Here is a 27,154-nt window from a genome sequence, read left to right on the forward strand (position 1 = left end):
GTTCTCCGCAAGTAACTGCCAACTTCCCCACATGAATTACCAGAGCTGTAGGACGAATGATGTCAGACACAATGTCTTCTATCAAATCGTCATGGAGAACATACGCCCCGCCTGGGAATCGAACACGCGACCCCGCAATCCGTAGACCAACGCTCTCCCTACTGAGCTAAGCGGGCGAGTAAGTGCCAAGCAAGGGAGCTACTAGTAATATTTTTAACATCTTCTGTATGGCACTGCCAGAAATCCAGACCTTGTCCTCCTGCACATTAAATGTACTGCTCTGAACATGATTTTATTGTGTACGTACACTGGTCATTAAAGAAAACATTTCATAGCTTGCTGCTCATTCAAGAACTGATACTAGAAGCCTTGTTTAACTTTGTACATATTTTTCTTCTAAAAAAAGGTTTATACAGAGGCTATTTTTTTCTAAGAAAGTTTATCCTTTACAAGATGCAAAATAGAAGAGTCACAAACCTGTTTTAATATCAAGTCCCACAGCTTGCTGAGGACCGGTATATTCCTCCTGTAGCTTTACAATTGCCTCCTGAGGATCTAAGCCCGAGTTCTGGGCAAGTACCTTAATTATCACCAACAATGCATCGGCAAAGGCTTGAACCCCTGTAATTCACAAAACACATGCAGTGACAAGAATTTTTAGCAATTTCGCGACACATTCATTTTTCCTACAAACAGAATACATATTTGCAAGTAGAAGTACTGCATTATTAATTTCAACAAACAAAATGAAATAAAATATTTATTATCAGCATCTTCTTTCCATAAGATGTTCTACTAGTTGAACAATTTTCTCCCAGTGAAAAAAAAACAAGAGGGCCATGATGGCCCTATATCGCTCACCTGTTATCATTGCACTTGAGGACAAGAAGGCCCTCAGAAAAAATATCTAAGTCCAAAGGACAGGAACAACAAAGGGAAGAAATTTAACCAAAAAGAAAAAAAATTCTTACAAGGTATAGATATGTCAAAATACACCTAAACATTAGAGGTACCATCCATGTTGTACCACAGAAAAGTGGTCTCGGTTTTTCCCTACGGCCAATAATAAAAAAGTTACTAAAAATAAGCTATTTATAGTAATGTAAAAGGGAAGTAATTAAAAAATATATATATATTGTAAGTAAACAAAAGAAGGATCTGCCAAATAAATCTGTTGACATAAATGAAATTTCAGATCGGTATCTTCATTAGTTACAGAGATATACCCATTTTAATTTGAAATAAAGGGAGGTAATTTGACATAAAATCAGTCCATAGTTATCTACCCTGATTGTCTCAGTCCAACTAATAACAATAATGAAATTTCAAATAAGTCCTATAAGTACTTACTGATATAAATCCATGTTGATTACAATCAGGGGAGGTAATCAGATATAAAATAACTCTGGAACCTACAATTGGATCTGATTTGTCATGGAATCCAAGATTTATTGTTGTTGAAGATATTTTGGAAGTTAATATCAAACAAGAGGGCCATGATGGCCCTATATCGCTCACCTGTTATCATTGCACTTGAGGACCAGAAGGTCCTCAGAAAAAATATCTAAGTCCAAAGGACAGGAACAACAAAGGGAAGAAATTTAACCAAAAAGAAAAAAAAATTCTTACAAGGTACAGATTTGTCAAAATACACCTAAAAATTGGAGGTACCATCCATGTTGTACCACAGAAAAGTGGTCTCGGTTTTTCCCTATGGCCAATAATAAAAAAGTTACTAAAAATAAGCTATTTATAGTAACGTAAAAGGGAAGTAATTAAAAAAAAATTTATTGTAAGTGAACAAAAGAAGGATCTGCCAAATAAATCTGTTTACATAAATGAAATTTCAGATCAGTATCTTCATTAGTTACGGAGATATACCCATTTTAATTTGGAATAAAGGGAGGTAATCTGACATAAAATCAGTCTATAGTTATCTACCCTGATTGGCTGAGTCCATCTTATGACAATAATGAAATTTCAAATAAGTCCTATAAGTACTTACTGATATAAATCCATTTTGATTACAATCAGGGGAGGTAATCAGATATAAAATAACTTTGGAACCTATGACTGGATCTGATTGTCAAGGAATCAAAGATTTATTGTTGTTGAAGATATTTTGGAAGTTTGTATCAAATAAACGAAGTATCTATATGGCTGCAAAAGCCAAAGTAGCCAATTTTGGACATTTAAGGGGCCATAACTCTGGAACCCATGATGGAATCTGGCCAGTTCAAGAAAGGAACCAAGATCTTGTGGTAATACAAGTTGTGTGCAAGTTTGGTTAAAATCAAATCATAAATGAAGCCCCTATTGTGCAGACAAGGTCAAAATAGCTAATTTTTGCCCTTTCAGGGGCCATAACTCTAGAACCCATTAAGGGATCTGGCCGGTTAAAAAAAAGGAACCGAGATCTTATGGTGACACATGTTTTGTGCAAGTTTGATTAAATTCAGATCATAAATGAAGCTGCTATTGCGCAGACAAGGTCAAAACAGCTAATTCTGGCCCTTTCAGGGGCCATAACTCTGGAACCCATAATGGAATTTCGCCAGTTGAAGAGAGGAACCAAGATCTTATGGTGATACAAGTTGTATGCAAGTTTGGTTAAAATAAAATCATAAATGAATCTGCTATTGTGCAGACAAGGTCAAAATAGCTAATTCTGGCCCTTTCAGGGGCCATAACTCTGGAACCTATATTGGAATCTGGCCAGTTCAAGAAAGGAACCAAGATCTTATGGTGATACAAGTTGTGTGCCAGTTTGGTAAAAATCAAGTTATAAATAAAGCTGCTATTGTGCAGACAAGGTCAAAATAGCTAATTTTGGCCCTTCCAGGGGCCATAACTCTGGAACCCATAATGGGATCTGGCCAGTTCAAGAAAGGAACCGGGCTCTTATGGTGATACAAGTTGTGTGCAAGTTTGGTTAAAATAAAATCATAAATGAAACCTCTATCGTGCAGACAAGAAATTGTTGACGGACGCACGGACGGACTGACAACGGATGACGGGTGATCACAAAAGCTCACCTTGTCACTATGTGACAGGTGAGCTAAAAAAACAAAAAAAAAACAGACTTGACCTTTGACCTACTGACCTCAAAATCAATAGAGGTCATCTGCTGGTCATGATGAACCTCTCTATCATCATTCATGACATTTGGCCCAAGCGTTCTAAAGTTATCATCCAGAAACTGTTTAACTGTTTCTGGCCAATGTGACCTTGAACTTTGACCTAATGACCTCAAAATCAATAGGGGTCATCTGCTGGTCATGATCAATCTCCTATCAATTTCCTGATCCTAGGCCCAAGCCTTCTTATCGCCCAGAAACCATTTTACTGTTCCTGGTCACTGTGACCTTGACCTTTGACCTACTGATCTCAAAATTAATAGGGGTCATCTGCTGGTGATGACAAACCTCCCTATCATCTTTCATGATCCTAGGCCCAAGCAATCTTGAGTTATAATCTGGAAACCATTTAACTGTTCAGGGTCACTCTGACCTTGAACTTTGACATACTGACCTCAAAATCAATAGGGGCCATCTGCTGGTCACAGGCCTTTTTTTCATCAATTTGGGAATGCCACCGACACCGGTGGAATTGGGAAAATGCTCTCGGAAATTGTCTTAATTGGGGCAATTTCAAATTACCAAAATCTACATAAATGTGTTTTTTTGTGTGAAATATTAATGAATTGCATTTCAGTAATTGTTCAACAGTATTATAATTTACCTTAATATACATACAAATTTGCAAAACTATCTTAAAACAGCAAAAACCCTAAAAGGTATAATCATTTGGGAATTTTAAATTCAACTTTGGGAAAAAAACATACTTTTTTGCATTGGGATTACCTCCTTTAACAGGAGGTAGATTTATAGTGGAAAAAAGCCCTGGGTCATGACCAACCCCCTATCAACTTTCATGATCCTAGGCCCAAGCGTTCCTGAGTTATCATCCGGAAACCGTTTAACTGTTCAGGGTCACTGTGACTTTGACCTTTGACACACAGATCTCAAAATTAATAGGGGTCATCTGCTGGTGATGACCAACCTTCCTATTAACTTTCATGATCCTAGGCCCAAGCGTTCTTGAGTTATCATTCGGACACGGTTGGTCTACATTCCAACAAACATCTGCAAAACAATATACCCCTCCTTCTTCGAAGTGGGGCATAATAAACACTACCTTACCCAGGCAGTTTAAAAAAGACGTAATACCCTGCCAAACCTTAATGGTTAAAATCAATCGCAAGTATATCTGAATGAAACAAGTTACTGTGAAATCATTAAATTTTCACAGAAACTACTTTTCATTGACTTCTTGGTTGCATCAAGCAACAAAATTAAATCCCAATCAAAATATAAAATTCTCCTTCATATTATCTCCAATGTTTGAAATCCACAAATCCATACCTGCATGAAATAAATGTTTTGGCTGAAACCACCATTTTCATACATTCATCATTCATCCACAAAATTAAATGTTTTCACAGTACTTCTACATCTTGAACAACGTTTAACTTAGGCATACCTAATCTAGCACGACCCTTGACCTCATTCTTGTACTTCATCAGTTCCTGATAGGCAGCAATTTCAAATGCTCCTGCTCCTGGCAGAACACATTCGTCTTCAATCGCGTTCTTGACGGCACGCAGACCATCCCTGATAGCGTCCTTCATCTGGGTCAGGGTATGCTTGTTTGGCCCCTTCAGAAGCAGGGTAACAGATCGTGGGTTCTTACATTGTTCAACAAAGGTGAACTTGTCCTCACCCTGTTAAATTAAATGGTAGATGTAATATAAACAGAAATGGCAAGCTTCTTACTTAAAGTAAAACAGAGATAACTCAAAGTCATTAGGTGATAAGCAGTGTTTTTTTCTGGCCAATTTGGGGCCGAAATTGTGCCCCAATCCCAATGGAAAATAGTATGGGTTTTGCCCCCCAAATTTCAAGGCTAAAATTCCAAAAGATAATTTTTTTAAAACTTTTTTTCAACTTTTTCAAACGAGACTATACATATGAAACACAAGACAATTTGCTTATTTAATGCATAATAATACATTTTATGACCTTTTTTTTTCTTCTTAAATGTGACATTTTCATAAAAGCTATGACTTAACAGCTCCCAATTTAGGTGTTATACCATGCATTTTTTCCAATTGTAAAGCCCCAGGCCCCATTCCCACATATGACAGTGGGAAAAAAACACTGGCAAAGTGCTAGATATATCCAGGGCTTCCACTGATCCAAACATAAGAAATACAAAGAAAATAGCAGACCACATGAATTATGGCAAAAAAACTTCACAAAATATATAATTTAAGTATTTCATTTTACACAAGTTAGGATATTTAGCCAATTTTGGATTGGGAAGGCACCAAATATCAATCAACCCTTTATTGACCTATTACAGAAAAGTAAAAGGTCATGTTTCAATAACCTGCCCTTTTCCGTAAATGTGCAATTATCGTGCGTAAATTTCTAAACCCTAAGGCCAGGTTCCTGAAAAGTCATGTAATATCCATGTGAAGTATTTGCATCTTTTCACTTTGAAGTACAAGTAATTCCTACATCTATTTCTTTTGAAAACCACTTTTTTTTATCTAGATCAGCAAATGAAAAGATGCCCTGTAGTATTATGCCTTGATAATATCCTTATTTTATTTTCATTCCTTTTTATCCAACAAAGCCTCCCAATCATACCTACCAGAACATGTTCATAAACAAGACCAGAATAACCCAGAACATCTGGTGTCAAATCATCGACAGAGTTCATAGCGATACCACCACATGCAAGTGTCAACCTCTCCATGTTACGTCTTTTAGCACGGCGGAGACCAACAATGCCTTCTTTCGCTAACATGTCCAGAGACATGGGATCAATACCCTGGAAAGTAAATAATTTATATTATAATCTATGAAGAGTTGTCTCTCTTTTATGTTAAATAAATCACTGAAAAGGCAAAAATCATTTTACTGAAAATATGTGAACTGTCATTTATTTTAATAATCATACATACATGTAACATTCAGTAACTTATGTTAATTTTTTTGCTGACACTACTAGGTTCTTTTTTAAAAAGAAATAATACTTCAAAACTTCACAGAAACAAAGTCGATTCTCTTTACTTCAAAGTTACCCTGACCAAGCAGATGACTGATGAACAAATCCAATAATACTATAGAAGGGGTTATATCACGTAGGCTTTATTTAGTGATTTCATGGTTAAAAGCCTCATTCGCAGTGTGAAATGTGAGCATTAGTGTTTAAGGACTGATGCAGATTAATTTTCACAAATATTTTGAATTTGTTCAGAGGCATTATTTGCGAATATTAGAAAAAAACATACAAGAGCTGTCACAGGAGACAGCGTGCTCGACTATTTCGATGCTGGATAGTGAAACTGGGCACATCTGAGGAAACTAGAGCTGTCACTTGAGTGTTTAATCACTCCAATTGTGGATGAAGATATTACACAATAGCCTGAGTCTATGTCAAAAATATCAACTTAAAGTAATAAGAGAGGTAAAAATAAAATGTATCAAAACACTGTATAAGTATATCCTAAGCAAAAAGGGGCATAATTCATTAAATATTGGTGCCAGAGATATGCACCTTGAGTCATATGGTGTGGGTGATGATGTTGAACAACTATTTTATGTTTGAATCAAATCCATTCAGTAATAACAGAGATAGAGTGAAAGTGCATCAAAACTTTAACCTGAAAATCAAAGTGAAAAGGGGGGATAATTCATGAAATATTGGTGCCAGAGTTATGACCCCTTATGTCAGATGATGTGGATGATGATGAGGAATATGTATTTCAAGTTTGAATCAAATCCATTCAGTAATAACAGAGGTAGAGTGAAAGTGCACCAAAACTTTTACTTGAAATTCTAAGTAAAAAGGGGGAATAATTCATGAAAAAAATGGTGCCAGAGTTATGCACCTTGTGTCATATGATGTGGGTGATGATGTTGAACAACTATTTTAAGTTTGAATCAAATCCATTCAGTAATAACAGAGATAGAGTGAAAGTGCATCAAAACTTTAACCTGAAAATCAAAGTGAAAAGGGGGGATAATTCATGAAATATTGGTGCCAGAGTTATGACCCCTTATGTCAGATGATGTGGATGATGATGAGGAATATGTATTTCAAGTTTGAATCAAATCCATCAAGTAATTACAGAGATAAGTTGAAAAAAGAGAAAGTGCACCAAAACTTTAACCAAGGTGGGGATGCGGAAAGACGCCGACGCCGGGGCGAGTAGGATAGCTCTCCTTATACTTCGTATAGTCGAGCTAAAAACCATTTCAAATTTTACACAATGTACAGTACATACCAGTATGTGTATAAAGTTAAAATACAAGAAAATCAACAGCAACGTATCAACAGAATATTTCCATTTAAAAGTCTTTCTAATCTTAATAAAACATCAAGAAATATTTCAGTTTTACATGTAGTATAATTCTATCTGAAAATATTGCATTCCAGCAAAGACTTCTATACAATCTGGACTACGAATGACGAGGTTACCTTCTGATTGATCACAATAAATCCCTTGGTGGTTCCATCACACACTTTTCTCTTCAGCTCGATGATTTTCTTCACTCGATCATCAATAAATTGACGTTCAGCCTGTACCAGCTTCTCGCGTTCTTCAGCACTCTTGTAGAAGAATCCAGAGTTCACTTCCCTGTTACATAAAAATAAATGTTTTAGTATACAGCAATAACTGAGATTTCATCAAATACTGTTAAAACTTCTGCCTAGAATATCATGTCAATACTGTTTAATGCAATGAACTGTCATATTAACTCCATAATGTGACAGAGACCCAGTTCTTTATCTTCTTCTTTGAAGAACTGCTTCTTGTCCATAAAACAATTTAAAACAGTTTGCTAAATCTTCCAAGCCCTCTTGCAGCAAAAAACTTCTTTAAAGAATAAAACCTCATCATTAAGAAATTTGAAACTGAATATTAAAATGTGCTGTTTAGGGCCCACATTCATCAATGTAGTAAGCCTGAAACTTAAAACTGAAATGTTCAAATTGCTTTTTGTTCTGTATCTGAAAATCTTAAACTTAACCTTGTCTTAAGTAAGCAGAAGACAACAATAAAGAGCTATGTATGTAGTTTTGCAGTATTGAAGTGGTGCATTACAAAGAGGTTTGCAAAACTATTATTAACTTTTAACAAGAGCACCGCCTTGCGGGTGCTGACGCTCATCTGATTTTTTTTGTGTAATAGAAATATTGTCCTACCCATGATTTTCTAAGTCTAACAAGGGCCATCATTCTTGCAAAAAGCAGGATAGAGTTATGTTTCTTGATGTACAGTGTCCACTTATGATGGTAAAAAACTGTTGCAAGTTTTAAAGCAATAGCTTTAATAGTTTATGAGAAAAGTTGACTTAAACATAATACTCAACCAAGAAAATGATTTTCTAAGTCCAAAAGGGGCAATAATTATTGCAAAAAGCAGGATGGAGTTATGTTGCTTGCTGTACAGGGTCAGCTTATGATGATGAACAAGTGTTGCAAGTTTCAAAGCAATAGCTTTGATAGTTTAAGAGAAAAAGTTGACCTAAACATAAAACTTAACCAAGAAATCTGATATTTTCTAAGTCAAAAAGGGGCCATAAATCTTGCAAAAAGCAGGATGGAGTTATGTTTCTTGCTATACAGGGTCAACTTATGATGGTAAACAAGTGTTGCAAGTTTTAAAGCAATAGCTTTGATAGTTTAGGATAAAAGCTGACCTAAACATAAAACTTAACCAAGAAAACTGATTTTCTAAGTCCAAAAGGGGCAATAAATCTTGCAAAAAGCAAGATGGAGTTATGATTCTTGACGTACAGGGTCTGCTTATGATGGTGAACAAGTATTCCAAGTTTCAAAGCAATAGCTTTGATAGTTTAGGAGAAAAGTTGACCTAAACATAAAACTTAACCAAGAAATCTGATATTTTCTAAGTACAAAAGGGGCCATAAATCTTGCAAAAAGCAAGATGGAGTTATGTTTCTTGCTATACAGGGTCAGCTTATGATGGTGAACAAGTATTCCAAGTTTCAAAGCAATAGCTTTGATAGTTTAGGAGAAAAGCTGACCTAAACATAAAACTTAACCAGGCAACGCCGACGCAGACGCCGACGCCGACGCCGACAACCGCTCAAGTGATGACAATAACTCATCATTTTTTTTCAAAAAATCAGATGAGCTAAAAATCTCAGTCTTTACTGGTTTAAACCTAACACTGACACAATATTAGACCATATGGTGACTTTCCAGCTTTTCATGATGGAGAAAAACCTTGGGTGCCTTTTGAGGCAATATTTCAGGCATGAGCTAGAACCTGGGTAAAACAAAGACACCTTATACCAGCTGGATGGCTTCCTTAAACGAAAGAACTCTACACCCTAAATAACGTTTCGAACCTACAGCAGTGAATGCTAAGTGATTTGAAGTCAGAAACCTTAACCATTCAGCCATGTTAGCTTTAAAAGTCTGCAAACCTATGGCGTTAGTCAATACAGCTCAGATCTCTCATTTGTAATTGTGCTACTATAACTTACGTTTTCTCGTACTCCAGAGATACATTGCAGGTAAGGATAAATGCATCTTCGGTTCTTTTCTTCATGTCTGGATGTCTGGCTCCATGATCTAACACCAAACCTTTCACCAGGCTGTAAAAGAAGTAAGTAACCTTGTTCACAAGAAATATATACGTTCCCCATTTTAATACATTCAAGAGTCCACTTCTTCGTGGTAAAACATTGCTTCATGCAACAGTGCAATGGAAGAATTTGTTTTTGCCTGTCTTCTTAGGATATTTTAACTATTATTGGAGACAATGCTTGTTAATATCATAAGGGGGTTATTGCACCATTTATGCGGCATTTGATTAAATTTTGTTATCCGTTGCTCTTTACATCACTCCAACACAATTCTGGCTGGACATTAACGACTGCGCATGCAGGTAAAAGCCGAGTTTGGGCAGGCAAAAGTCTAGTCAACTGCTCGCTGAGCAAGTTAAAATTGACCATGTTAGGTCATTCTTGAAAATCATGTTATTTCCCGTTAAACTTTCCAGTCTTTTAATAGAATATCTTATTTCACATATGTTATCATCCTTTTCATAAAGTCTGTTCTTTCTTTCAATGCCATTTTTGTTTTGGCCTCATTTTCAAATTTCTGGGAATCCTGTGACATCCTTGCATAGGATTTTTTTAATTGTGTGACCTACAACAATTTACTGTCAATTTCATACAGGGTACCATATAGATTTTGGTCATTTATGCAATTACCGTATAACCCCGTTTAAACGCCCCCGGGGGCGATGCATTTTACGAAAAATTTGATCCAAACAATGTCAGTAACTCGTATAAACGCCCCCCTATTCATCCCAATTCATGCACTGACTTAACCCGTACTGGGAATCTGTGTAAAGTCTCGCGCGCTGAGTGACATCATCCGAGTTAAATTTGATCAATACTGTAGCGTTTATAGTGTGGCATATTCAGTACACACAGTAGATTTATTTGTGCCATGCCTGTTAACGTGTTTAAAAGTCTGTGTTAATAAAGTGTTGTTTTTTTTTGAAATTCATTTGTATTGTTATGGAATTGTTATTATCTGGATATTATTGTGTTGGATCTAGGACCAATTTTTGAAGGTAAGATTTTTTTATTTTCCCTTAAAAACGGGGCGGGGCGGGCGGCGGCGTTAATTAGAGGGGGGGCGTTAATACGAAGTTATACGGTATTATTAAAAAAAAAACATGTTTTTTTTTGTATTCACATTTATATGACTAATTCACTTGTAATTTGAAGTATCTTTTCTGCTGTGCTTTTTTTATTGCCATTTTTCTTATTACTTCAACTTTGCTATTAGAATTGCAGATGCTTGATAATATGTACCTAATTTAAAAATAATCTTTATTCATCTAGAATGTGGCAAACATGCTAAGTCTATTAACTCTGTTAGTACCAGCTAAATTAGATGATGTCAATAAAAGTTGCACTACAAAGTAAATACAGTTTTCATTGATTTATAACCCACACAACATTTTTAGCACTTAAGATAAGCATTCCCATTCACGCAAAAATACGCGTAATTCACGCATAAAAAGTCACTTGCACGCAAGTTTCAAAATTCCTTGGGTACAATGCACGCGTAAAAAATCTGACAGAAAATACATTGTTAGTCGATAAAGAGCCGAAATTCAAGTAATCAGACATCATTTTTGATCCGTACACGCAAATTACCGCAATACACACTGTTGACAATTTGCTACATGTCAAGACGAGTTGAATTTACATGCCAATAGCATAATTTAAGCTCCGCCTACTCCATGTACTTGTGAGATTTTCGCGAGAACTGTGACAGCGAATCAAATAATTTGTACAACTAGACGTGATAGTATTCAGCCAATCAACGATGCAGTTGCATCTTTGACACTTTCCGATAATCGTCAACATGTGCGAGTGCAAAAAACAACGATTTTGGACGTTTTTTCAACAAGTTGTTGAATAATTAAGTGGTCAGCTGGTGTCCACTACACAATTATTTGGTCTCCATTGTAAAAGAAAGACTCGTAAGCTGCTTGTTTATTAATATTTACAAAATGACCGGTTGCAGACTGACTTTCATCTTTTATTCGAGTCCGATACTGTTCATGCTAAATAAGTATTACCCGCCGAGTTTTTATTTTATAACATTTTTTTTGTTGCTGTATGTTGCAGCAAGATATAGCAGCAAAAAAATGTTATAAAAACTCGGTGGGTGGTACTTATCAGAGTCTGCTTGAATTTTTGAAAACGTTTTTTTTTTTCAGAACTATGGAATAAAGAAAAACTCTTTGCATAAAAACTCTTTGCATGGAAAATGATTATCTAAGAAAATGAATGGTCACATCAATAGTTTTTATCCATATTGAAACAAGAAAATTATAGCCATCTTTTCAAATTGCTTCACAAGCTTGCTGGGTGTGTGTGCTGGTGGGGGGGGGGGGGGGGGTGTATACTGAGTTAGAAATGATGATCATAAATTTCTATTTTTCAACTTTTCTATAAGGAGAAGTGACTTTTAGCTGTATCCCTATGGTGCATGTGTAAAACAAACCACTGTCATTAACACAGGCTGAATAAAAGTGTCACTTCCCATATACTTCTTTATAATTTTGTTTCAGTTGGAACATTTTTTTCAATTTGTATGGTTTGTACCCAACTTTTTTATCATGTACCCACATTTTCTAAAGTATGTGGGTACATGTACCCACTTTTCAAAAAGTCAGTGGGAATGCTGCTTAAGATAACCAGGTATATATGGGCAACTAGAATTTGGTTCAGGCAAGTAAAGTTATAGCTGTCCGAAGTTACCTTACGGTCAAGTGCTATTCAAAGTTAAGGTCGAGCCCTGCTGCATTAAAGGTCATATGGCAACTTCCCAGCTTTTGATGGTGGATGAAGACCCCTTGTGCCCCTTCCAGAAATACTGTAGGCACAGGCAGCTACCTGGGTAGAACCACCAACTTTCAGTAAGCCAGCTTGATGACTTTCTCATATAAATGAATTCTACACACCTAGTGGTTTTGAACTCGCAGCAGTGGAGTACAAATTATTCAAAGTATCCTTAACCATTTGGCCATTTGGAAATTGTCCGAAAATTTATATCAATGTGACCTTACTTAGACGAATCTATTTTGTGCTATGCAAGTTACTGCAAATAACTTACACAGTATCCATGTCGGTTTTATGCTGCATTTCCATGATTTCCACCATGAATAAATCTGTTGGTTCCTTGTCGGTTTTGATGGATAATACTGCATCCACAACATGCTAGAAAAGTAAAACACAACGCAAGTTACCACTTTATACAGTTTTTTTTTCTGGCGAGTTTCGGGCCGAAATTGGGCCCCAATCCCAATGGCAAATAGTATGGTTTTTTCCCAATTTCAAAACTAAAATTCCCAAAGTTAATTTTTTTTTACTTTTTCTCAACTTTTTCGAACAAGACTGTACCTATGAAACCTTAAACATTTGAAACACAGGACAGTTTGCTAACTTAATGCATACTGATAAATTCTAGGACTAATTTTTTTCTTACATGTGATATTTCAATAAAAAAAATGACTTTTAACAATTCCTAATTTAGGCATTCTACGACGCATTTTTCCCCAACTGTAAAGGCGCCGGCCCCATTCTCAAATCAGTGGGAAAAAACACTGACAAATCACAAAAGGCAGGCTGAAAATTCACTCAAGTTACCCAGTATCTACATAGTGGAATATCCATTTTTTCTTTTTTTTGAAAAACAAGAACAACATTGAAAATACCGGTAGGTGATTTTTGAGACCTGCAGTCAAAGAATACAATTTTGCCATTTGTCAGTTTTAAATTCTGCTCTGAAACAGCCAGTCAGATGCTGTAGTTTTGAAACTGGTTTACAATCTTAATTTCAGCACTAGATCATCAGGGCTTTTTCAGGGGGTTTTGGGAAAAAGGCCCCTGGTCATATTGGGAATTTTTAACGCGGTAAATTGTCAAATTTGGGAAAATACACTGACAAATTGAGTTTTTAATTAATATATATTAGTTTAAATCTTCAGTTTCAAATTTTACTGGTAGACAGTATCCCTTTGTGAAATTTTTGGATTTTTTTTTTCAGGATTGTGTTCCAATATTGCCTAAAAATACTGTAACTCTTTATTTGTCATGCTAAAATTTGTGTTTACAGTTTGTTTTCACCAAAGTTATAACTGAAATCCAAAAAGTAGAATGGCAAAGTGCGTGTATTTTCGAGTGTAAAACTGGGTCCCGAAAATATGTGACAATTGATTTTAATGGTATAAGAACTACCTGTCAACATGTTTTGGGTACTTTATTCAATTAATATTTGTGTTTTTATGCATTTTGAGAGGTTTTTGCATACAAATCATACATTTCTTCAGCAAAATCTTGTAATTATTTTTTGCCGAGGTTGCAGACGGTCATGTTGCTAAAAATAGAAACGAGTTGGTTTTTCCAACATTTTCTTTGATTTACTTGGCAAACAAAACTAATTGTGCAAGAATTATTATTGAAAAACAGAAAGTAACTGATTTCAGTTGGGAAATTTTTCATTGGATTGGGAATTTTTTTATCCAGATTGGGAAAAATAGAGCATATTTGGCATTGGGAATGGGGCCGAATATCGGCCCCGTGAGATAGGGTGAAAAAGCCCTGATCATTTAACAACATTAAAAACTAGAAATTCCTTTTGTAAAAAAGCGCATGTCTCCCTCAATGCAAAGTCCTATAGGCAAGAAGTCAATAGGGGTCAGGAGCGAAAGTCAAAGAGACACTGATGGTTGGCTGCAATAGGGATCATCTACTTGACATGTCCAGTCATCCCGCTAAGTTTCAACACTCTTGGCCTAGTGGTTCTCAAGTCACTGTTCAGGCTCCTGTGACCTTGACCTTTGATCAAGTGACCCCAAAATAAATACGGGTCATCTACTCTGCATGTCCAATCATCCTATTAAATTTCAACATTCTAGGTCAAGTGGTTCTCAAGTTATTTTCCGGAAATGATTTTACATGACCAGGCCCCTGTGACCTTGACCTTTAACATAGTGACCCCAAAATCAATAGGGGTCATCTACTTTGCATGTACAATCATCCTATGAAGTTTCAACATTCTGGGTCAAAAGGTTCTCAAGTTATTGATCGGAAATGGTTTTCAATGTTCAGGCCCCTGTGACCTTGACCTTTGACGGAGTGACCCCAAAAACAATAGGGGTCATCTACTCTACATGGTTTTCAATGTTCAGGCCCCTGTGACCTTGACCTTTGACGGAGTGACCCCAAAAACAATAGGGGTCGTCTACTCCAGCAGCCCTACAACCCTATGAAGTTTGAAGGTTCTAGATCAAATGGTTCTCCAGTTATTGATCGGAAATGAAGTGTGACGTACGGACAGGGCAAAAACAATATGTCTCCCCCAGAGGGGGGTTGGGGGTGGGAGACATAATTATCAATTCATTTTTAGACACCTGCAAATTTTTTCGAAACTCTACAAAAAATTTGTAACAGGCCAATATTTGCAGCCCATTCCAAATTTTTCCTGATATTTCCAATATTTTATCTCATTTGGCTTCAGTGTCACATGCAAGTGGCTCAGTGGGCCCCATACTTAATGAACTTCACAGCACATACAGTATATATTTTGACAACAGTGCAGGATTCCATCTATCAACAAGCCAACAACACTTCCCACAGATCAATGGTACTGCACTACCATAATCCAAAACAACAAAACCTTCCTTATACCTCTGTAAGGAGATCAGCCAATTCTTGATGAACCTTGGTCCTAAGTGATGTTCGTGCCACCTGGATCAGGGTATCACGGTCAACTTCACGTTTGACTTTAACCTCCTCGAGAACTTCCAATGCCTTGTTACGAGCCAACTCAAAGCCTTCTGTGATCAGTCGTGGATGAAGACCCTGAATGAAGAAAAGGGTCATAAGATAAATGAAAGAAGCCTACAACTGAAGAAATTTTGTTAGAAACAGCAAAGATCTCAAAGAAATAATCAGAGGCAGCCAATTACTGTTTATACTACATTGTATTCAAGTTCGAAGTAGACTTACAGATAAAATTCATTCCCTGTCAAATAAGAAAAGCTTCTATAGTGTTTTATATAATGCAGATGTCTTAAAAATCAGCATGTATCTATAAAAGAAGCCATTGCTTGTAAAGTAGTTTCAAATACAGCCTTTCTGAGGGAAGGAAAAAGCATAGATCTGCATCGAAAGCCTAACAGCCAAATACATAAATGATAATGTTCAATATGACAGTAAAAGCCTCACAGCAAAAATAAGCACCCACCTCAGAGATGTATAGGTCAGCCTGTTTCAGAAGCTCTCCGATGATAAGTACATTAGAGGTAGTCCCATCTCCAGTAATGTCATCTTGGGCAGTTGCCACTCTCGCGATGAGGGAAGCTGTAGGATGTTGGATTTGCTGAAATTAAAGGACAACACTTTTTTCACAGACATAACGTTTAATCTAAAATGTATCTCTTGCATCAAACTGTCACAGTTCTAGTAAAACGAATAAAATACATGTATTGATAAAAATACTTCATTTTTTTAACTTTCAAAAACACAAATAGTAATGTAGCAACAAAATTAAAGCAAATATTTGCAGGTCAATGCAAAATATTTATACAAAATACAATAATTTTACAAATTTTTCCATTTTATGAACATGACAAAGTTGCTCAAAAGTTACATACATAATTATTATATATTTGTATTAACTACAAAGTGGACCTTTTTCTGCAGTTTTAGCACCTTCAGATATTAGGTGTACAAATGACATTAGAAATCTTCAGCCATAAATTATTTCTAAAAAGAACACAATGTCATACCATTTCATGAAGCAAAACATTGCCGTCTTTGGTTAGTTTGATATCCCCAGACCCGGACACCAACCTGGAAATAGAAACAATGTTATAAATATCTTCTAGCCATCCACTGTGTGTACCGCATAAACTAACAAGATCCCCGCCAATGTAGGTAACAAGACATTGTAATGGTCCGAGTGTCAGCCAGCCACGAATATCCGGACCAAATATAGCATGAGGAAGTTGTCAAAAAAGAATGTTGCAAAACATGCTATAGAGGACTGCTCCCTATCATTCCTGCCAGCCCCCTAGTGGTGTGTGGGGTGTTTACGTTTATAAAGATGTATCTATTATTTATCGAATTTGCAATTTGTGGCCTCAACGCGAAACTAGTCTATCTGCTTCTATTTCTATATATACATAGACTAGTTTTGCGTTGAGGCCACCATTATTGTATTTTCCCCAGGGCTAAAGAATTATAAATACTTCTGTTTCCTGTCACTTACATTTAGCATTTAAAAAGACGAGAAAAAAATATGAAAGCAAACTTTTGAAATCATCTCTGGTTTTTAGAGATAAAATATACTAAGTACGGTATCCTTTTTGTAAATACCGTTCTCAGCACTCATACTGGTTACCGAACCTCTGAACAGCCCTGTACGCAGTGTTCGAAACTGGCGGTAGTCCGATAGCCTGTGGCTACCGAATTTCAGCTTGGGCTACTAATTTTTGGCAGATTTATACAAGCCCGACCAGGCTGGTGTTTTTCCTAATGCGATTTAAAAAAAAAATATGCTAGGTAATTAAACGTGTGGCATCTATTACAATGTTGGCAAAAAGCCGGTCAATATTAGTATTGACCAGGCCAGTGGTCAATTATACTGGTTAACAAGAGCACCGCCGTGCGGGTGCTGACGCTCATCTGATTTTTTTTGTATAATAGAACTATTGTCCTATCCATGATTTTCTAAGTATAAAAAGGGCCATCATTCTTGCAAAAAGCAGGATAGAGTTATGTTTCTTGATGTAAAGTGTCCACTTATGATGGTGAAAAACTGTTGCAAGTTTTAAAGCAATAGCTTTGATAGTTTATGAGAAAAGTATACTTAAACATAATACTCAACCAAGAAAATGATTTTCTAAGTCCAAAAGGGGCAATAATTATTGCAAAAAGCAGGATGGAGTTATGTTGCTTGCTGTACAGGGTCAGCTTATGATGGTGAACAAGTGTTGCAATTTCAAAGCAATAGCTTTGATAGTTTAAGAGAAAAAGTTCACCTAAACATAAAACTTAACCCAGAAATCTGATATTTTCTAAGTCAAAAAGGGGCCATAAATCTTGCAAAAAGCAGGATGGAGTTATGTTTTTTGCTGTACAGGGTCAGCTTATGATGGTGAACAAGTGTTGCAAGTTTTAAAGCAATAGCTTTGATAGTTTAGGATTAAAGCTGACCTAAACATAAAACTTAACCAAGAAAACTGATTTTCTAAGTCCAAAAGGGGCAATAATTCTTGCAAAAAGCAAGATGGAGTTATGTTTCTTGATGTACAGGGTCTGCTTATGATGGTAAACAAGTATTCCAAGTTTCAAAGCAATAGCTTTGATAGTTTAGGAGAAAAGTTGACCTAAACATAAAACTTAACCAAGAAATCTGATATTTTCTAAGTACAAAAGGGGCCATAAATCTTGCAAAAAGCAAGATGGAGTTATGTTTCTTGCTATACAGGGTCAGCTTATGATGGTGAACAAGTATTCCAAGTTTCAAAGCAATAGCTTTGATAGTTTAGGAGAAAAGCTGACCTAAACATAAAACTTAACCAGGCAACGCCGACGCAGACGCCGACGCCGACAACCGCTCAAGTGATGACAATAACTCATCATTTTTTTTTCAAAAAATCAGATGAGCTAAAAATGGTCAATACCGGTCAATACTGGTCGATTCAATACTATGGTCACTCTTGGGTGGTCAATACTGGTTTATTCAACATTTTTACATAATGCACATTCATTGATTAGCACAGGCTGTAATAGTAATGTAAAAATAATAAAGCAATTTGAATAATATAAAATTTTGTTCATTAAAGAGTATAGTGGTCAATACTGCATTACCGGATGATTCAATTTTGGTCCTTGGCAATGTGTCCTGGTCAGGCTCAATTTTGGACAATATATAGAGCCTGGTCAGTGGTCAATAGACTCAATACTAGAAAAGCTTTTGAGAAAAGCGCATGTCTCCCACAACTGCCCCTATGAAAAATGTCTAGATTCTCTAGATGGTTTAGACGAGTGGATCAAATTAGATGGTCTGGACGAGTGGATCTAATCAGTAATTCAAGGGCCATAATTCAAAAGTGCCTGGGCGGATTTGGCTAGTTATAGAATCTGGCCGAGGTCTTATGGTCAAACACATTTTGTTCAAGTTTGGTGAAGATCGGATGAGAAATGTTCGACTTAGAGAGCGGTCAAGAGTTAAAAGGCTGATTTTTTTGGTAATGCAAGAGCCGTAACTCCAAAATGCCTGGACCGATTTAGCTAGTTATCTAACCTGGCCGAGGTCTCATGGTCAAACACATTTTGTTCAAGTTTGGTGAAGATTGGATGAGAAATGTTTGACTTAGAGTGCGGACAAGAGTAAAAAGGCTGATTTTTCAGTAATTCATGGGCCGTAACTCCAAAATGCTTGGACCGATTCGGCTAGTTATCGAACTTGGCCGAGGGCTCATGGTCAAACACATTTTGTTCATGTTTGGTGAAGATCGGATGAGAAATGTTCGACTTATATAAATTCCACTCACTGAAATGAACAGTTCTGGTCAATTCAAATTTTGGTCCTAAGCAATATCCCTGATCAATACATATAGTGGTCAATACTGGTCAGCTGAATACTTTGATTGCATAACTTACTTTTTAAAAATAAAGTTACCATGTTCAAGCATCTCAATAATACAGTGGGATTACTGATCATGACAGCTAATTAGTGACTAGATAGACAGGCCAGCAACTATCTATTGTTTATTGTAAGACAAGGTGTCAATTAGACAATGTGACAATTGCTATCAAAACACAAGTAAACCACTTCCATGAAAGTGTCCAGGTGTTCACAGCAATTTTTCAGTAAATTATTTATACCAGTAAAGTAATAAGAATCATCACTCGTAAATCAAACACTACTGTTACAGTTATACAAATGAAGTTCAGTTAAATTAGCAGTTTTTACACTAATTGTGACATTTCTGTAGAAAAATAATATATCTTTGTAGTCTTGTCTAACAGAATGACCAGTATCAAATAGTATTGACCTATTGACTACTTCTGACCAATTTGGGAGTATTGATTTGGTTGCTTTAACTAAATACTAATGCCTGCATTCACCTTAATCAAACCCTAAATGCTTAATTGTTCATAACTCTGCAAAATATATTAACAGTCAGTATTGACTATAAAATGACCAATCAACCAGTACATACCGGTAGTGACCACTTCAGGGTGTATTGACCAGGGCGGTTTTAACCAGTTAAAACCGCTGGTTAAAACCGGGGGACAGTTTTAGCCGGCCAACATTGATCTATTAAATGGCATCGTGATTTCATACGATCTCAGTTAATAAGCGCTTATTGTTCAAGAATGCATCACGCATCGTCCAGATTGTGGAATGATTATTGAATTATTGAAACTGTATGAGCGTGCTCAATTGGGTGGTCAGAATCGAGAGACAATCAAATTCAAATTGTTCCATAAATTCTCCCAAACAAGTGATTAAGAGTAAGTCGGAACACAATCGCGCAGTAGATCTAAACAAGAGGGCTATGAAGGCCCTGTATCGCCCACCTGATCTATTGGCCTAAAGATCATCAAGATTAACATTCTGACCAAGTTTCATGAAGATACAGTCATAAATGTGGCCTCTACAGTGGTAACAAGCTTTTAATTTGATCTGACCTGGTGACCTAGTTTTTGATCCAAGATGACAAAATATCAAAATCGCCCAAGATTGTATTAAGGGTAATATTCTGACCAAGTCTCATTAAGATTGGGCCAAAATTGTGACCTCTAGAATGTTAACAAGCTTTTCCTTTGATTTGGCCTGGTGACCTAATTTTTGACCCAAGATTACCCAATATCGAACGCGTCCATAATTTTATTGAGGGCAACATTCTGACCATGTTTCATTAAGATTGGGCCAAAATTGTGACCTCTAGAGTGTTAACAAGCTTTTCCTTTGATTTGACCTGGTGACCTAGTTTTTGACCCTAGATGACCCAATATTGAATTCATCCAAGATTTTATTGAGAGTAACATTCTGACCAAGTTTCATTAGGATTGGGCCAAAATTGTGACCTCTAGAGTGTTAACAAGTTTTTACTTTGATTTGACCTGGTGACCTAGTTTTTGATCCCAGATGACCCAATATCGAACTCATCCAAGATTTTATTGAGAGTAACATTCTGACCAAGTTTCATTGGGATTGGGCCAAAATTGTGACCTCTAGAGTGTTAACAGTCAAATTGTTGACGATGACGGACGACGACGGACACAGGGCGATCACAAAAACTCACCTTTGAGCACTTTGTGCTCAGGTGAGCTAAAAACCTTCACAAATGCAACAGATGCCACTCACATTACCTTCTGAAAGACGGTCGGAAGACTATTCCGATGCATTAGGTAAGATTCCTGTTCCCTTTCTAGAAATCCCCAATCGAGCTAGCCTTACTCATTTGGCTTATTTGGACAACTTATTTTATGATCTGATATTTTTTAGTTGTCATTTCTCTAAGCCTTACCTGAATCTGCATTTTACTGTTAGGAAAATGATGACATTTCAAAATCAAAACAAGAGCACCGCCAAGCGGGGCAATATACGCCCGACTGCTTACATCATAGGATGGGAGCAAAGTTTTAAGACCTTGACTGTTGTAGCCCCAAAGGACAGGAACAACAAAAGGAAAACTTCAAAAAAAACAAATCTAAGTTCACAAAAAAAATATTCAAAGTCTACAAAAAATCCTTATCAGGTACAGGTATGTAAAAATACACCTTAAAATTGGAGGTACCATCCATGTTGTACCACAGAAAAGTGGTCTCGGTTTTTCCCTACGACCAATAATAAAAAAGTTGCAAAATAAGCTATTTATAGTAACATAAAAGGGAAGTAATTAAAAAAAAAATTATTGTAAGTACAAAAAAGAGATCTGCCAAATAAAAACAAGAGCACTGCAATGCAGAGCAATATACACAAAGCAAAGTGATATATGACCTTTGACCCTTAAGTGTGACCTTGACCTTGAAGCGAGTCATCCGGAACATGCGCTCTGCACATCGTTACAATGTGGTGAACATTTCTGCCAAGTTTCTTTGAAATCCTTCCAGCAGTTCAAGAGTTACAGAGCGGACACGAAAAAGACTGATATGACTTTTGACCCCTAAGTGTGACCTTGACCTTGAAGCAAGTCATCCGGATCATGCGCTCTGCACGTCGTCTTGGTGTGGTGAACATTTGTGTCAAGTTTCTTTGAAATCCTTCAAGGGGTTCAAGAGTTACAGAGCCGACACGAAACAAACTGATATGACCTTAGACTCCTAAGTGTGACCTTGACCTTGAAGTGAGACATCCAAAACATGCGCTCTGCACATCGTCTCGGTGTGGTGAAGATTTGTCTAAAGTTTCCTTGAAATCCTTCAAGGGGTTCAAGAGTTACAGAGCGGACACGAAATTGCTAACGGACAGACGGACGGACACCAGCGTCATAACATAATACGTCCCTTCGGGCGTATAAAAAGCATTAATGTACTGGTCAGACTTACTTGCTCTCATAAATTAGACAGTATTATTCATGTAGAAACTTCAAATGGGTTGAATATAACCCATACTAATTTGAAACAAGAGGGTCATGATGACCCTGGAATCGCTCTACATGTTTCAAATGTCAGACTGATGCTAAAATATTTAGAAAGTCAGTAGGTCACATTCATGGTCAATGAAATTCAGTTTTACAATCGGTGTGCAAAACATTGTATGTCATCCAAATTTAAAGGCTGTATCTTAAAAAACAAGAAAATAGGTCAGCAGGTCAAGGTCAGTCAAGTGACATCATATTACTTGACGAGGTCATCAGGTAATTATAATTAAACAGTCTTGGAAATAGGATCAGATAATTTTTGAAGTATTTTTTCCTATATAACTATTATAATAACCAAGTGACCCTTGGACAGGACCTCTATTAACCCCAGAGGCATAACTTAAACAATTTTGGTAGAGGGCTACTAGGCAATGCATCATACCAAATATCAAAAGCCTAGGTCATGTGACTTTAGACAAGAAGATTTTTAAAGTCTTTTTTCCACTATATGTCTATATAATACTTGAGACCCCCAGGGCAGGGCCTCTTTTCACCCCAGGGGTACATTTTGAACAATTTTGGTTGTGGACCATAAGACAATGCTACAAACCAAATATCAAAGGCCTAAGTCCTGTGGTTTCAGACAAGAAGATTTTTAAACTTTTTTTCCAATATAAGTCAATGTAAAACTTGGGAACGCCAGGGTGGGGCCATTTTTGACCCTAGAGGGATAATTTGAACAATCTTGGTAGAGGACCACTAGATGATGGTACAAACCAAATATCAAAGCCCTAGGCCGTGTGGTTTTGTAAAATAAGATTTTCAAAGTTTCCCTATATAAGTCTATATAAACCATGTGACCACCGGGGTGGGGCCATATTTAACCCTAGGGGGATAATTTGAACAATCTTGGTAGAGGACCACTAGATGATGCTACACACCAGATATCAAATCCCTAGGCCCTGTGGTTTTAAAGAAGATTTTTAAAGTTTTTCCTATCGGTTGCCATGGCAACCAGAGTTCTGCATGGAATAATTCTTTGTGCAATTTTGAAAGGGGGCCACCCAAGGATCATTCCTGTGAATTTTGGTGTAATTCTGCCTAGTGGTTTTTCAAGAAGATTTTTTTAGAAAATGTTGACGGACACACGACGAATGACAACAAGACGGTCGACACACGACACACATTGAGCGGTCAAAAAAGCTCACCATGACGGCATGAGCCTTTGGCTCAGGCGAGCTAATAAAGAGACTTAAATCTCCAAAAATATGAAGTGACAGGTGCGGGGAGATATCTACCCTGACATCGGTTTTAGTACACAGCAGACTGCCGATAACACCAAATTGCAGAAATAAAACACAAAATATATATTCATATTAATCATAAAATGTCACCAAGGTAAGTTTATGCTGTAATGTCAACATAAATTCATTATAAGAGAAGTAGTAATCAATTCAAATACTTTGTACATGTACTAGAAAATGTTCCCAATGGATTTCATTTGGGATTTCCTAACAGAAATATGCAGAATAAGTTTGGATGTGATGGGACACAGGAATCGAATTTAACTTTTTTTCCCACTAGCACATTTTTGCTAACTAGTCTCATTTTTTTCCACTAGCAAAATGATGGGTTCCACTAGCCATTATTTAAAAGCTGTTTACGTCGTAAATTTATTAAGTTGTTTTGTTGTTGTTTGCTTTCATATGATATAGAAATTCACGGTCCGGACAGGCCGGGGACTTTCTGGTTTTGAAAGTACGATACGAACCAAAGTACTCAATGATTCTTTGGACTTTTGGCTGGACACTGAAGTTTTATGTTTTTCTCAGGTCACTGCCCCTAGTGTTGCTAACCTTTTCGGTCTCCACTGGCCTTTTTGCACCAAGGAACATGTTATTTTCCTCTCCATTTCCGCAGACCTTCGCAAATTTTTTTTTTATTGCAGACCAAAATGAAAAAAATATTGCCTAAGCGTTTACTTAGATATCCGATAATTACTTTTGTATAAAGCGACAAGCGTCTACAAGCAGTCACATATTATTGGTAAATTAACTGCCCCATAGGAGTTTTTAAAGAGAAAAGCAGAGTTTGAGCAAAGTCCCCATTTTCGAACGTGTTCGCAAAAATATTCGTGTGCCATGATCTTCTACTTGTATTTTTTATTCTTACTCGAATTTCATGAATTAGCGACCACTAAATATGATCCCTGTGGACAGCAACAGTCAAAAGTTATCAAATTGTCCTAAAACATCCAATTATTTGGACTACAATCGAGCATGCCCTAGTAAACAACTGGGCATCTTTCTTGAAATATTGTGATGATATGAAACCGGGTTTGAAACCTAAGTAATTTATTTTACGGTGTTTGTGCTAGTGAAATTGGTGTCAGGCTTGGAAAATTTTTGTAGTAGGCCAAACGGGCTAGAGGATTATAATCCAAATTTCGTACACCGTGAACGGGTTGTCTAGACAGCATGCCCACTCATTTTTAAAGTTGAGGGTACATGTACCCCCTGCTTTTGCAAAATAGGGGTACACTTCAAAATTTGGGGGTACACTACATGGCAGATCTGAAAATTTTCTATTTAACTACTGAAATTTGTATATTACATGTTTTTTTTGTTTGTTTTTTGTTGTTGTTTTCTTCATACAGAACTCTCGTGGGTGGAGTATAACAGATGAGATAATTTTAGAAAAAGTAAAATGTTTTTCCAAAGTTAAGATAGGAAATTCTGAATCAAAACACCCCTCCCTATATTATACTAAATATAAATAATTTTTCAGCAAGGTTCATGTATTCCCAATTTCGTGAACGGAACACGATTCGTCCGAAATAACATACAGTCAACTGAAGACTGGTAAAATTCGTCCATCAATAATAAATGGCCAAACTATTACAGATATGCAATGTGTATCAAAATTGCAGTTAAATATCGAAAAATAAAATACTGTTAACCTTTTGCTGAGTTTATTAAAGCTAAAATGCCTTTTTGCGTTTCGTATCCATTCTTTTTTTGCACACGACCCGTATGACGTCCGACTAAAACATTTACCAAACCCCTCTATACAGCTGACAATTACGCCGAGAATTCGGTGATGGAAACGAAATTATAACGTTCTTGGACCGGATCTGCGTTTTAGACCATACCAAACAATTGGCAAGTGCGCGATGAAATAAACAGCGATATTGCAGCTGAACTAGAGTTCCGAATCTCTGCGTGCATGTACCCCCAACAAGTGATTTTTATGCGTGCATTTGATATTTTGTACGTGATTCACGTACTGCAGTGCGTGAATGGGCATGCTGTCTAGAGGTCCGGTAGTAAAACACTTGTCATCATCTCTTTAATGAAGATGTGAACGAAGTACGCAACAACCCGCTTTACAGAGACATCGAAAAATATACCCCACCCACCAATGCAAAGACACGTGCTTCTCGAAAATTCCACAATACATCACATAACGTAACACTGGAAAACGTACATTTTCAAAGTTCCCTTTGGACCCAAGTTGGATTTGAGCACATCTTGAAGACCTTTAGCAGCCGATATATTCACAGCTAAAGCCTGTGAGGCTCTCGCAACCTCCGCTTTTGGATTCAATGATTTGATCGCCGACATGTTTTGGCCAATATTGTTACTCTCGCGAGTTATCGCGTCGTTCGTTACTAACTGCCTACTGGAACTTCAAAAACCTAAAAGGAGTACTGGTCTAGTGCCTAAATCCGGACTCTTCTGGTGGTTTTTTGACGATAACTTTGCATTTTGAAACCACACAGGCATCACATTTCAAATGTATAATTTTAGGTTTTTTGTGCAGAATAAAAAAATCGCATACTGTATTGCAGATTTCATCATAAAAATGTCATCCGAAGTGGGTCAGTAAAAGCTGTCAAAATCGACCTTAAGGAGGCTTAAATATTCGGACACTATTTGGGTATGAAATGCAACGTTTCAGTGCACTAAAATAACAATGAACATGACTTTGTTTGAATCAAAGCAGTCAGATTCAGTCCTGTAAATATATACAGACATCTCCGTTTGATTGAAGTTTTATTACCTGTTAATCACGTGATCATATGGACTAGTTTCTAATTTAATGTGAAACTGCCAAACATAACAATAATATAATACGCAATAAAATCTATCTATAAATTAATGTTTACAATTATCCTACATGCAGATTCTGTCGCTGTCGTTATCACAACTACGGGGATCACTATAATGACGCCGCGCAGATTTTATCTAATGAACTGCTTCACTTGTCTGCAAAATCCTGGCATTTTCTTCTCTTTTGAATTAATTATTATATAACAGAAATCAGTTAAATTTCTTAATAAATATTGAGAGCAGTGTAGAATTCTACATCATGCTTTTACATCAGTTTGATCAACTAAGAAAAAAGAGTCGTCTGCAAAAGGCAGAATATTTTTCTATTAAATCAGTACCTCGTCGCACCTCAAATAACTGGCTGGAGCGCGCTGTATGATGTCATCCCATGTGCCACGCAACGTTTACTTTTAGCGGTGCGGGTGTTTGAAAGTAATTTTCTCTGGAAATACTTTTATTTATACACTGTTGTTGACAACTGGTCATCCAAGCGTTTGTTTATGTCGACCCTGTTCATTTCAGTAAAAAAAAGTCATAATCGTATTTAAGGAGGTAGGATATACCTTGTTACCAGGGTAAATTCAATTTAGTTGAACCGCAGCATTTTTTTTATATTTCGCGTAATTTAATGTTTTTACTGCTACAATCTCAATTTCGTTTATCTCTGTCCCTTCAAGTACATTTTTATCCAGGTTTGAAGTACATGACCCTCCAAAGTTATTTTATATTGAAAGAAGAAGGAAAATACGGATATTTAACACCTTTCAGTGTATTTTGGTTTCATTGTTATCCGTAGAAG

General features: G+C 36.6%; 1 protein-coding gene across 1 annotated transcript in view; it reads right to left on the reverse strand.

The window, feature by feature from the left end:
- The window catches only part of LOC123534000 (T-complex protein 1 subunit zeta-like), a 28,673-nt gene extending 2,768 nt beyond the window's left edge, over positions 1 to 25,905 (reverse strand). Inside the window, exons 1-10 of the mRNA XM_053519650.1 lie at positions 25,730 to 25,905; positions 16,430 to 16,493; positions 15,886 to 16,020; positions 15,327 to 15,500; positions 12,751 to 12,854; positions 9,591 to 9,701; positions 7,552 to 7,711; positions 5,719 to 5,898; positions 4,543 to 4,783; positions 478 to 621 (exon numbers count right to left, since the gene is read on the reverse strand). Of these exons, the coding sequence (XP_053375625.1) occupies positions 478 to 621; positions 4,543 to 4,783; positions 5,719 to 5,898; positions 7,552 to 7,711; positions 9,591 to 9,701; positions 12,751 to 12,854; positions 15,327 to 15,500; positions 15,886 to 16,020; positions 16,430 to 16,493; positions 25,730 to 25,866 (1,450 nt within the window). The 5' untranslated portion in view covers positions 25,867 to 25,905. The remainder of the gene's footprint in view (positions 1 to 477; positions 622 to 4,542; positions 4,784 to 5,718; positions 5,899 to 7,551; positions 7,712 to 9,590; positions 9,702 to 12,750; positions 12,855 to 15,326; positions 15,501 to 15,885; positions 16,021 to 16,429; positions 16,494 to 25,729) is intronic.
- Between the last annotated feature and the right edge of the window lie 1,249 nt (positions 25,906 to 27,154).

Source organism: Mercenaria mercenaria, chromosome 12 (assembly GCF_021730395.1).
Source record: "Mercenaria mercenaria strain notata chromosome 12, MADL_Memer_1, whole genome shotgun sequence".
Lineage (NCBI taxonomy): Eukaryota > Metazoa > Mollusca > Bivalvia > Venerida > Veneridae > Mercenaria > Mercenaria mercenaria.